The sequence below is a fragment of the Cibotium barometz genome, chromosome 5, assembly GCF_041138505.1.
Source record: "Cibotium barometz isolate CiBa-2024 chromosome 5, ASM4113850v1, whole genome shotgun sequence".
Classification (NCBI taxonomy): domain Eukaryota; kingdom Viridiplantae; phylum Streptophyta; class Polypodiopsida; order Cyatheales; family Cibotiaceae; genus Cibotium; species Cibotium barometz.
The window spans coordinates 9,168,980-9,182,172 of record NC_141050.1 but is presented as its reverse complement, the minus strand read 5'-3'; the positions used below and the strand labels follow the sequence as shown (position 1 = coordinate 9,182,172).

Below are 13,193 nucleotides of genomic sequence, written 5' to 3'. Positions count from 1 at the left end.
AATTAGAATGGAGTTCAAGAGTTCCCAGGTTGTGGGTTCGAATCTCCTCTGTGCGAGCAATAGCACCTTATGTGCGTGGGTGATAACATGTGTACTTTCTACTTTCAAGCAAGTTCTTGAAAAAAAAAAGATTTAATGCTAAAACATGAGGAAAGCCAACTTTTTTAAAAGGAATATTCCTTAAAATTTATTTGGGGTCAAAAACCAACCGGGATCCTATGATCAAAGAGGTGTTAAGTTGTTCCTAAGTTATTTAGAGGTTAAGGTTTTATGATAGGCATAATAAAAAAATCCAGTCACACACCTTGTAAAAAATATTATTGCAGAATGTTGAATGAGGCTTCTAAAACGGGTTACAGCCACGTCCAGAGTAATACACGGGTTGCACTGTGGCAATGACTGACTGACTGTAAAACCAGTGCTCCATTCATGCTCAGCAATATAAATTAAAACGACATAATAAGCGAAATCAAAATGTGTGCATTTGACAAAGGTTGATGCTATATACATATAACACCATTGCTCCCGTGCATGCTTGCTTAGAAGAAGGAAAAATCCCTTAATTTTGACCACCTCTATTGATGACCATTCACCTGCAATTCTTTCAACATGGCAACCACATGCTGCATAGAAGGCCTCCTAGATGGCTGGTCTTCAACACAATCAAAAGCAATTCTAAGGTATTGCATCATCTCATACTCAGCACCAATGCCTCTAAGCTCCCCATCAAGCACCTCCAAAGCCCTCTTCTCACTCACATGCTTCCTCACCCATCCCACCAAGTTGCTGTCCTCAAACTCTTCCTTGTTATCAGTTGGCCTCTTGCCAGTCAAAAGCTCAAGCAAAATCACCCCAAAAGAGTACACATCCCCCTTCGTCGTGCACTGGAAGCTCTGACAGTACTCTGGTGGCACATACCCTGGAGTCCCTGCCAATGTGCTCACACTCAAATGAGTATCCAATGCACTGATCAGCCTCGCCATGCCGAAATCTGACACTCGGGCCTCGAGGCTCTTGTCCAGGAGCACATTGCTAGACTTCATGTCTCTATGTATGATGTGAGGTATGCAATTGTGATGCAAGAAGGCAAGCCCCCTAGCTGCCCCTTTGGCTATTTGCTTCCTCAACTCCCATGTGAGCTTCTCTTTCGTGCCTCCACCATCTCCATGGAGCATGTCATCTAAGCTTCCACCATGCATGTACTCATAGACCAGTAGCCTTTCCTCTCCCACCTTGCAATATCCCAACAATGGCACCAAATTTCTATGCTTAATCTTGCCCAAAGTCTCCATCTCTGCTGTGAACTCCCTGTCCCCTTGGTAGCCGGACTGCAGTAGCTTCTTGATAGCCACAACCGAACCGTCTTGGAGCTCCGCCTTGTAGACCTCCCCAAACCCGCCCACGCCAATTAGGCTCTCCTGGCTGAACCCATTTGTGGCCTCTATGAGTTGGGCAAATGTGAGCTTCCTCAGTGGCCTTTCAAAGGTGGCCACATTGATGCTGAGAGGCTCCTTCTCTCCACCCAAATTCCAGGCACTATTTCCCTGACAAGAAGCCAATTGAAGATTGCTCAGCAAATCTGTGTCCTTGTGTTTTCCCTTTGACTTAATCATGATCCCCCATACAATTAGCATGCACATAAAGGCAACAGAAATGAGGATCCCCAACACAATGCTGTTAGCCCATGGCAACACAGCTAGTCGGTCATGGGTCATACATGCACCATGGTTGCAATGGTCTGATGTGATCTTGCTTGATGAGCCACAAGTTGGCAAGGGCTCTCCGCATAGACTTGTGTTCAAAAAACCTGCTGCAGGGGCAGTTGTGAGCTGCCCTGTGTTTGGAATCGGGCCGGTGAGGTTGTTGTTAGATACATCAATTTGCACGAGGAAGCTACAATTTGCTAGGGGCCCGATGCCCCCTTCGAGCTTGTTGTTGGATAGGTCCAGCACCCCAATGTTTCTGAGATGGCTAAAACTAGCTGGGATGGTACCAACCAGCTGATTATGCCCCAAACTCAGCATCTGCAAAGCAGTTAGATAACCCATATCCTCTGGAATGTTACCCTCCAACCTGTTATAAGAAAGATCTAGGAACTGTATGCTGCTGAAATCTGGGTCACCATCCAAACTGTCAACATAAAGCCTGGTTGATTCACAAGTTCTCAAAGGAGTGAGTGCTTCTTGGGTGATCCCACCAAACTCCAGCAAGCTCCCCAAGCCTCTACATCTAGGGCCCAAATTCCTCACAAATGCAAACTCATCATGGAGGCGAGTCACGTTGCCATAAGGATGCCGTCCAAGGCCAGATGGTATAGGACCATTCAAGTAGTTACTATTAAGATCAACCCAGATAAACTTGCTTGCGTTAGCAAGCTCTAAAGGGATGTTCCCTGAGAGGCTGTTGTTCCCCAATTCCAAGAGAGTGAGCTGATGCATGGCTCCAATGAATACTGGGATGCTTCCAGTAAGATTGTTGCTAGAAAGACACAACCATTCCATGGCACTGCAATTGGAAAGCTCCAAAGGTATGGTGCCAGACAGCAGATTATTGTTAAGGACCAAGGTTTTGAGCTTAGACAAACCCCCAAACTCCTTTGGGATTTCCCCTGTGAGCTTGTTGAACCACATTGACAAGCTCTCTAGACTTGACATGTATCCTAGCTCTGGTGGAATGGCTCCTTGTAGTTGATTGAAGCTGAGATCTAGCACCTTGAGCTGGCTGCAGTTAGCAAGAGCAGCTGGGACTTCTCCCAAAAACCCATTGTTGGGCACCAGCAGTTTTTCCAAAGAAGAAAACGGAGGGCAGATTTGAGGAAGAATTTTTCCTGTCAGCTTGTTAGAGCTCAAATCCAGAACTTTCAAATTGCTGCAATTTGTGACTGCAAGTGGCATGGGTCCAGTGAACTGGTTGAAGGCCAGGAGTAAGCTTTCCAGGCTCGTTAGATGACCCACAATGTCACCGGGAAAGCTGCCAGAGAGGTTGTTCTTGGCCAAGTTGAGAGTTTGGAGGGAAACACATGACTTAAAAGAAGAGGGTATGGTGCCAGAGATGTTGTTCATGGAGAGGTGCAAGTGCTGCAAGGTGGAGCATATGTTCCCTAGCTCATCCGGGATTGGTCCAGCTATATGGTTATTTGAAATGTCAAGGGTTTTTATGCTTTTAAGGCCCCCTAACGATGCTGGCAAATGGCTTACAAGCTTGTTATTGGAGAAATTAAGCTCTTGCAGTGTGGTGCAGCTTTCTATGGAGCTAGGGATCTCTCCAGAGAAGGTATTGTTAGACAGATCAATGGAAATCATGCTCCCACATTCGGTGAAAATCATGTCTGAGATAGGGCCAGAAAGCTTGTTAGAGGATAGGTCTAGAATTTGCAAAGTGGGCACTGATTCCATATTGGTGCATGCATCATTGCAGCTTATGGTAAGGAGGTCTAATGGCAATTCACCAAGTAAAGAGTTGTATGAGAGATTGATTTGCTGGAGAGAGGTGCATTGGCTTATACCATATGGCAAGTTGCCAGTCAAGGTATTATGAGAGAGATCAAGCAGCTGCAAGCTACCACATTTGAGGAATAATGTCTGTGGGAGACTACCTGTAAGGTTGTTGTGGGAGAGGTCAAGTTGCTGGATGTTGCCACATAAGAGCAAATCTGAGGGGATGATTCCTTCAATGTAGTTGTTTGCAAGGATGGCAATTTGGATGTTTCCGCAGCCACCCTTGGGAGTGTTGAAGAAGCCAGAGGTGAGATTGCCATGGAAATGATTGCCTGATAGATCCAGAAGCTCTAGCATGTCCAATGCCATGAGTGTCGAGAGCATAAGTTGACCTTGCAGGTCTGCATCTCTCAGCTCCACTTTCACTACTCTTTTTGATGGTGAACAAGTCACCCCATGCCATGAACATGGGCTCCCATCATCATCATTATGATTATTGGTTTTGTGAATAGAACTGTTGTTAACCACCCATGTTGCCATGATCCCCTGTGGATCTTGCTGCACTTGCTCCTTGAATTGAAGTAATGCTTGCATATCAGTGACATGTGATCCATACTCTAGCATTCTCTCTGGGTGGTGGTGTGATTTGAGTGATGAGGCTTCACCGAAGTAGAAAAAAGCAGCAAGTACGAAGAGTTTAAGGACCTTGGTTTCCATGGCAAAGATGAGCTATGGTCATGTATAAGATCACTTCTCATAGGTGCATTGCGAAGGCAGAAGTGCTTATATTAAGGTTTGAACATTCAATGGGCCAGATAGGTCAAGGCTAGCCCTTGAACTAACTCTCTTGGCTTGGGGCTGCTTGGGGCTGGGCTTGCAGTTGATGAGCTGGGTTTTGATTGAGAGGGATGCATGCACATGCTTGGAATTTTAGCTAAGGGGTGGGGAGAAGCTCCTGTGGAGGAAAGCAATGCTGGAAATGGAAGCCGGTTCATGGGGTACATAGGGCGCGTGAGGATGTGACAAAAAGGTGCTATTGGAAGTGAAGGCATGGCCAGGCTTGTAAGTTGTAACTGATGTGAAAAAAAAAAAAAAAGCAAAAGAAGAAAGAGATTTGCTGAAAGAACAAAGCCTCAAAAGCATTTATATTCTACTACTTTTAAATGAATGGAGAGAGAGAGAGAGAGAGACTAGAGAGAGAGAGAGAGATTTGTATGTGTTTGAGAGTAGAGAGAGAGATTTGTATGTGTGTGAAGAGAAAGAGAAAGGAAATTTGTATGTGTGTGTGCGTGTGAGAGAGAGAGAGAGAGAGAGAGGGGTTTGTATATGTGTGTGCGTGAGAAAGAGAGAGAGGGGTTAGTATATGTGTGAGAGGGGAGAGAGAGAGAGAGAGAGATTAGCATGTGTGTGTGAGAGGAGAGATTATTTGTGTGTGGAGATTTGTATGTGTGTGTGAAGAGAGAGAGAACAAGATTTGTATGTGTGTTCTGTGTGTGTGAATAAGAGAGAGAAAGAGATGTATGTGTATGTATGAGAGGGACAGAAAATTGTGCGTGTGTGTGTGTGTGTGTGAGAGATGTATTTGTGTGTGAAGAGAGAGAGAGAGAGAGAGAGAGAGAGAGAGAGGAGATTTGTGTGTGTGTGTGTGTGAGAGAGAGAGAGAGAGAGAGAAGGAGATTTGTATGTGTGGTGTGTGTGTGTGTGTGTTAGTGTGTGGGAGAGAGATGTGTGTGTGAGAGAGGGACAGAAAATTGTGCGTGTGTGTGTGAGAGAGGGAGAGAGAGAGATGTATCTGTGTGTGAAGAGAGAGTGAAAGAGAGAGAGGAGATTTGTATGTGTGAGTGTGTGAGAGAGAAGGAGATTTGTATGTGGTGAGTTAGAGAGGGACAGGAAATTGTGCGCGTGTGTGTGTGAGAGAGAGAGATATGTGTGTGTGAGAGAGGGACAGGAAATTGTGCGCGTGTGTGTGTGAGAGAGAGAGAGAGATTGAGATTGACTTGTATGCCCATGGCATGTGTGAGAGATGTAAAGAATGAGAGGAAAAAATAGAGAGAGAGTCCAGAAAAGAAAGCTTTGAGTATGTTGCTTTCTACAAGTTGGTAGTGTACTAGTGCGCACTGCGCACCGCCCAATGGGATAAGAGAGAGAGAGAGAGAGAGGGGGAATGATCAAATCAGCATGTCACATAGAGAGAGTGTGGAACAAAGCAAAGGAGGGGGGAGATTCTGTATAGATAGTTGAGTGAGTAATAAGAGCGTGTAAAGGGGAAGAATAATAGTAAGGCAATAAGAGCGTGGAAAAAGATGATGTAAAGGCATCGCAAGGCACTATGTACAGGATTTATGTAATAAGTTATTTCTCAAGAAAAATAAAATTACAAAAAAACGTTAGAAAAGGGAAGAGCGAGAGTACCGAGTACCACAGTGAGTGGAAGAGAGGGGGGAGAGAGCCCTGTTGCTCACCTCATTGCTTCGTACGTCGGTTACAATAGACAAAAAGGGAGAGAGGGAGGAGGCTAGCTAGCTGGCAAGCTCGTGGGCACGCCTACTATTTTGTACAATACGCACATAAATAAAAATACAAAAATATATTATAATGTATGTGTGATAGACAAGTATACAAGCATGGGCCGAGCTGCAAGTTTTTTTTTCTTTTTTCATCGAGCTCTAGAATTTGTACAACATAGTGAACAAAGTAATGAATCGTCATCATCACCCCCCTTTAACTTTTTCAGAGTCATGACCCCCCTCCCCTCATCTAATCAGTTTTTTTTTTTGAATAAATTTGGACGTGAAATGCCCTTCCCCTCCCCTCATCATCAACACCTAGGAGGCACATGCGCAGAGCACAAAGAGAGAGAGAGAGAGAGAGAGAGAGAAAATAATATATAAATAGGATACTTTTTTTATTTGGGAAAAAATCCAAAAATCTACCTTGCCCGTCGTGTAGAAACGGGACCGTTACGGACCGTCACGGTCCGTGATATCGAACGGCGGGGACTTGACACAAAATCTACAGCATAACGTCGGGCTGTTGGTGGTTTATACAGTGGAGTGGAGTGGCGCCCAGTGGGTTTGACAGTGACGGGAGACGATGGACCAAGGGCCCACGTGGCATGTGTAGTATTGCCAGCAGCCGCACGCTCGCAGAGAAAGTTGAAAGGGACGCGCGCCTACGTGGCAACAGCGAGTCGGCTTTGTTGGCTTGTGCACGGGCGGGCCCGCTGCCGGACGGCAACGATCGAACGGACGATGGGACATTCAGACAACCGAGTTCCCAAGTAAAAACATTTGAAGTTTGAACAAAGCCCTTGGAGAATCCCTCCGTACCATCGTCCAAACATTTTTCTCCAAACTTCTTAGAACCCTAAACAGCCCTAAATAAACTTTTTGAACCTTTTTCTTGAGAATTGAGCTAAACTAAAAATACCTTAAATTTTGCACATTTTCAAAATTAAGAAAGTAAAACGACGTCTTTTTGTATATAGTTTGCACATTTTCTATGAATATATTGCTCCATACTGTCTTTCGCCATTTCCTTTCCCTTATCACAAGGGCTAGAAGGCTTAAAAAATTTGAGGGTCTTGCCCACATCAAATGTTTTCGACCAGTGTCCACCATGGAAACCCATTCCTCCATAAATTCGCATTGTCCAAGCCACTAGTTTATTGTGCACCCAAAATAGCCATTTCACAAGTGCCCAAATTTTGTGACACCTAGAGGTAGTTGTTTTTCTTTTCATACCTTGATGTGATGATGTGAAAAGGGGTTTCGAGTATAAAAACAACGTGTATACTATGCTGACAAGAGATGTTTTCTCAATTATATCACCTCTTATGGTTATACTGAAAAAGACTTTTGTTAGCGAATTTGAGCATCAGTGTGGCTGATGTTGTCAGAGATTTTACCAGGTTCACCACCAAATAGGAGCGTTGGAGTATGTCCTTAAAATATGCAAACCTCCCAACACCCCCCCTTCTTCTGCCTCTTACTTTTCCCTCCTTCCAACAAGCACCCCTGCACATGTTTAAGAATTCTATTATAATTTATCTTTGAGATAAAATTAGCATACTACTAATGCAAAGTCTAGCATTTCTATTTCACTACGAAATAAAAGCAATTGTTGTATGAAAGATTCACATCCATGATCAAAGAAATGTGGTCATAGCCCACTCCATACAAATGAGATAAGTATATAATTTGCTTGCATCACCAAATATCATGAATAAGTCAAGTTTGAACACTTTAAGTAGGTCCTAGCACTAAAATTCATGTAACAACTATACAACCAACGTGAATATGAAATGTGGCTAAACATTCATTTTCTACCAAAGAGAAATTTGTTCCCATTTGCTAAGATACATAATGTCATTATCTAAGCCCATATTGTTCATATACTGGTGTAAGTAACCAACTAGCCTAATGCTATGTGAACAAGGTGATGCATATTTTACAAGTATTTTATGTTGGATAGAGATTATAATCATTTATACATATGAAAATTGATCTTTTTCAATACTATACACCTTGAAAATTTACCATAACGTATTTGATCTAAACCCCATCAAACAGAAGGTTACATTGATATTTCCATATCATGCCATGGGTGCCTACTTTATCCCATATAGTACCTTATTTTGATGTATTGGATGGATATTGGATTTTACACGTGTTTTATGTTGGATAGAGATTAAAATTATCTATATATGTGAAAATTGATCTTTTTCAATGCTATACACCTTGAAATTTTACCATAACATATTTTGAAAGGTTTTGATCAATGATCTAAACCCATCATGATGTGGGTGCTTGCTTTATCCCATATAGTACCTTATTTTGATGTATTGGATGGAGAGTAGATTCTCATGCCTTAGTGGTTACTACTACATCTTGCAAATGTGCTAGATCTAATTGTCAAGATGTTGCCCCTTAGAGCTCTATTTCCACTCACTGCTAGTTATAATGACATGCTTAACTAGTTGTGAGTCTTCTTGACAATGGTGAAGCAATTGAATACACCACAATATTTTGACTTACATTTAATTCGTTTTCGCTTGTTGTAACTTGAATAACCCTTATTTTACAAGTTTCCATGCCATCCTAGAAGGGTCATTCAATAATATGTATAATCACACATATGCATATATGAGAGGGTTTTTTAACAAGATGTATATACGATGTTTCTTTTTTACTTCTCTTTGGTGTATTTCATTCTATAATCACACATATGCACATATGAGAGGATTTTTTAACAAGATGTATATACAATGTTTCTTTTTTACTTCTCTTTGGTGTATTTGACTTACACTAGCACTCTCACACTAGGGGTGCTAAAAGTTGGGGAGTTTTGGGACATGACCTTCACCAAAGCAACCATTTCTTGATTGAGGCTTCTGTTCAATTAAAAAAGGATAAGTGTTAGTCTCGGCTTAGTCATGTATGCCAATTTAGTCCAGATATATAAGATTGATATACCTCATCATCACAGAGAACTTTAGCCCAATTTAGGGGATTTTTCTTCTTTTAAAAAAAAAATCAGCCCTAAACGTCCAAAAATTTTGTGTTCATTGCACCAAGCTCTACAACATAATCAACACACACACAAGCGCACATGCACATGCATGCATGTATACATGCTCGCATGCATGCATGCACGCGCACACACACACACACACACACACACACACACACACACACACACACCCCCACCCCTTAGCATTTTTCTTGAAATAAGTAATCATCTTGAATGCACCAGCCATGATTTTGTTCAATGAGAATCTCTTCCCAACTAAACTCTTACCTCCTTTTATAAGGGATTTTTCTTCTCACTTTTCATGAATAATAAAAATCATTTAAAATTTCATAGTTAGTACCTTTGCTAGAAGAGTTTTTCCTTTAATAATATGTAAAGTAATATGCAACGCTCCAAGTCACACTATTCACTTATTCATTGAAAATAAAAACTCTTCAATATTTTGAATAAAAAATAGCATCATCTTAATAAATGTATAAAAGAGAAAAAATTGAGGAAAATATTTAAGATATCACTTTTGTTTTCTTTTACTTCATCTTGAAGAGGCAAGTTTCTCTTGAAAGTTGATCCATTATAACACTCCAATTCATTGAATCATAATATTTGATAAATTATAATAATAAATAATATTTGATAAATTAGAATAATAAATAATATGCATAAAAAGAGAACTTGCCTTTTTTGGATTTCAAATTAAAATTATCGTTGAGATTGATACAAATTTGATCACCACCCCATTCTCATTCCTTTCCTTATTTTTCATTCTTTATCTTTTTCTTCTCATTCACAAAGTAACTCCCTCCCTGCTCCCCCCTCCCCCCCCCCCCTTCCCTCCCCCCAAATCAATGACCTCTGCAAAAGGATAATCTCAAGTATGCCAATTTTGCATAATTCTTGCCTCCGCGTAGAGGTCTTAACTCAATCTCAATCACTGTCCTAATCAGCCATACGAACAAATAAGTCACAATCACAATTGCAATATCCATCATCAAGCTCCTTCCAATCTTGATTAATCTCATTCTGAATTTTAATTTTATGTCATATGTATATCATGTAATTTTAAATTAGATGTATATCATGTAATTTAAATCAGACATATATCATATAATTTAAATTCTACTCTTAATCACAAAATCAAGAAAGAGAATCTTACTCTAGAAAGAATAAACTAGTCAACCTCACAATGTCTAATTATTTTAAAAAGAGCTTTTATATTTTTTATCCAAATCTTAAGGAATTCTTCACTTATCCAAATCATAAGGAATTCTTAACTTTTGATGAATTAAAAGACTTATCTTATTTCTTTAGCTCATCATCTTGGATTGTATCCTTAACTCTTTATCCTAGATTGTTCCTCCCATGTGATTCTTCTAGAGAAAAATATTATGTTTCCTTTTCAGCTTGACTTTAGAGCAGTGTTTTCTTCTTTTTGCTCGAGTTTTGCAGCATTTCAATTTGGTCATTACTCTCTGCTTCAATATTAGAATGGAGTCTTTATTATGCTCAAATTTACCAGAGCATGTATGTGTTGTAATCTGTTATGAAATATATATATATATATATATATATATATATATATATATATATATAAAGCATGTTTCTTCATCCACGTCTATATTTATGTTAAGTACTCTATATGTACTATCTTTTCACACCAAATCATAATTTGAGTTAAAGATACTCTTACAATACTTCTTAAACTTATAATGTATCTGTCAAATAATAAATTAATAATATAACTCATTCTTCCCATGCCAAATATATAAAATGAAAAGACTTTACATATCAAAGCGTCTTGCTTTCATAAGCATAAATCAACAAAATCATAAATGAGGCATAAATCAACAAAATCAACAAAATCATAAATGAGGCATCACAAAATAGCACAAATCCTTTTTGACCATGATATGTTCCTAGCTTTAAGAGATAATTATGAATCACTAAAGTTATTTAAACACTCAAAATTAGCCCTTGTGTGTAACCTTTTGTTTTGAAATAGCTATAAATCATTAAAGTTATTTAAACATTTAAAAGTGTTTTAGCTCTCTCTCTCTCTCTCTCTCTCTCTCTCTCTCTCTCTCTCTCTCTCTCTCTCTCTCTCTCTCTCTCTCATACAAGACTAGAGCACAAGAAAGCAAGTAGATAAGCAAGACTCAAGTGACACAAAGTGGGATTATGTTCCTTGATTATGAGAAAAAAGTTACTTATATACATCTAACCCTTATTCACACTTGGGCACACTTGGGATTGTGCCCTTGATTATGAGAAAAAGTTACTTATATACATCTAACCCTTATTCACACTTGGGCACACAAATATTGTGTGTAAGCTTGGGCATTGGCCAACTTTTCTTATAATACAACATTTTATAGTGCCATTCATGACACTTATTATAAGAAATCTCTCATGTGTAGAGAAGAGATGTTGAGTTAATCCAAAATGGGGTTAACATGAGCATTTAATAATTAGATATTATATTCCAACAAAGGCTAGCATATTGTATCAAGATGGCCATAGTTGTGCTCAAAACATTTGTTCTGATCTTTTATTAATTCTCCCAACAATCAGCTAAGCTTTCTTTGTGTGGGTTATTTATTTCTTTATATCTAATTTAATTACCACCAAAATATCATTATTTCATATTGTATTATATTAATCAAACCCTACATTTTGATATACTACTTAATAGATCTCATGTATGTGAACTTTACTAGTACACTTTTGGTAGTTTTATTAGGCCTACAATTTAGTATCATAGCATACATAGGGTGATTGACCTACCGACGATAGACTTGGTAAGACATCATTCTCTCGTCATATTCTAACACCTAACATTTTGGTACACTTTTGGTGGCTTTATTAGTCCTAAAATTTAGTTTCATAGCATACATAGGGTGATTGACATGCCACATCATTCTCTCTTTATATGCTAACACCTAAAATTTTCACCTATTATTGGATATTACCTACGACAAACCTATGTTCTATTTGGAAAATTCAAAAAGAAATTTCTAATATACTTTATTGTCATGTAGCACATACACTTGGTTGTTTATAGTCCATAGGACCCAAGGAATACCCCATTTTTAAGGTGACAAGCATTATTTATGGTGTCATGTCCAACAAGATGCTAATAGTGCTATAAAATATGATGTCCAGCACCATTTATAAAAAAAATTAAATGATTTCAAGTGATGTAAAGCGTCACATATCATAATTTCAAAAAGAATCGTACCAAACTCTATGTACAAGCTATCAGTCGTCATTCCCCACCTTATCCCTTAAAATGGAAGCCATTGGAGCCCTTCTTGAGACATTTTACCTTTCACATAAGAAAATGTAAAATTATCCCCTTTAAAGGAAAAGCTCAATTTTGAAAAGTCCTTTCATATGCATTCTTAAGTAAAAAAGGTTAAAATTTTGTTCTATGAATTTGAGGCTTTCCCCACCTACAATTTTTCAAGACCATTAAAAAGTACGCTAAAATGTGATAACCATGGTATTTTATTAAATAATTATCATTTGGTGGAATTTTGATATATAGACCCAATTTGTTCTTCCTTTATTGTACCACTTTGTTTACCATGGATATATTATGAGAGTAGTCATTGTAATAGCATTAGGCCTCTTATGAGTCTAAAGTGCTCGGTCAGCCACAGTTTAAGTGAGTGTGAACACTTATGGCCATGTATATAAGTGAATTTCTCTCATAATACAAGATACTCTCCCATTGTGCAATTGAGTCTTGCTCTTGCTGATCCTCTTGCTAATCTCTCTCCCTAATGCATGATATTGAGTGTGTGTGAGTGAAGTGAGGTGAGAGGAGGTACGAGGACCCATAGTGCAACGCGGCAGTGTGACAATGCTCGCCCCGGGAGACACGGTGGAATTGCTTCTCAAGGAGTTGTAGAGCTTGGAGACCTCAGGGTTACAAGCTCGGCCATTGGAAAGATCCTCACGAGACAGTTTCGGTTCACCAACAAGTAATCTCTTTTTGGATGTGTTTTCAAAAGGAGGGTTAGGGTGAGCCATAACATTTTTGGCACCGCTGTGTCGAGGAGCCATCCTTTGGCTTTTTCCATCGTTTTACCTCTAATCTACACATAACCCATTGCCCATTATCTTAATTAATGGTTTCCCATGAAAAAGATGTGGATTTGATGGTGATTTGTGTGAGATTTGGTGTAGAACAGCTCTCTTTTTTGTTTTTTTGAACAGAATGTT

General features: G+C 39.5%; 1 protein-coding gene across 1 annotated transcript; it reads right to left on the bottom strand.

The window, feature by feature from the left end:
- Window positions 1–305: 305 nt before the first annotated feature.
- Window positions 306–4,551, bottom strand: LOC147638029 (uncharacterized). Its single transcript, XM_086797669.1, has one exon. It carries the CDS (start codon window positions 4,152–4,154, stop codon window positions 576–578), a length of 3,579 nt encoding a protein of 1,192 aa, XP_086653795.1. The 5' UTR covers window positions 4,155–4,551; the 3' UTR covers window positions 306–575.
- Between the last annotated feature and the right edge of the window lie 8,642 nt (window positions 4,552–13,193).

Coding starts and splice junctions, on each gene's coding strand:
- LOC147638029 (XM_086797669.1), bottom strand. CDS start 4,154: ATGGAAACCAAGGTCCTTAAACTCTTCGTACTTGCTGCTTTTTTCTAC.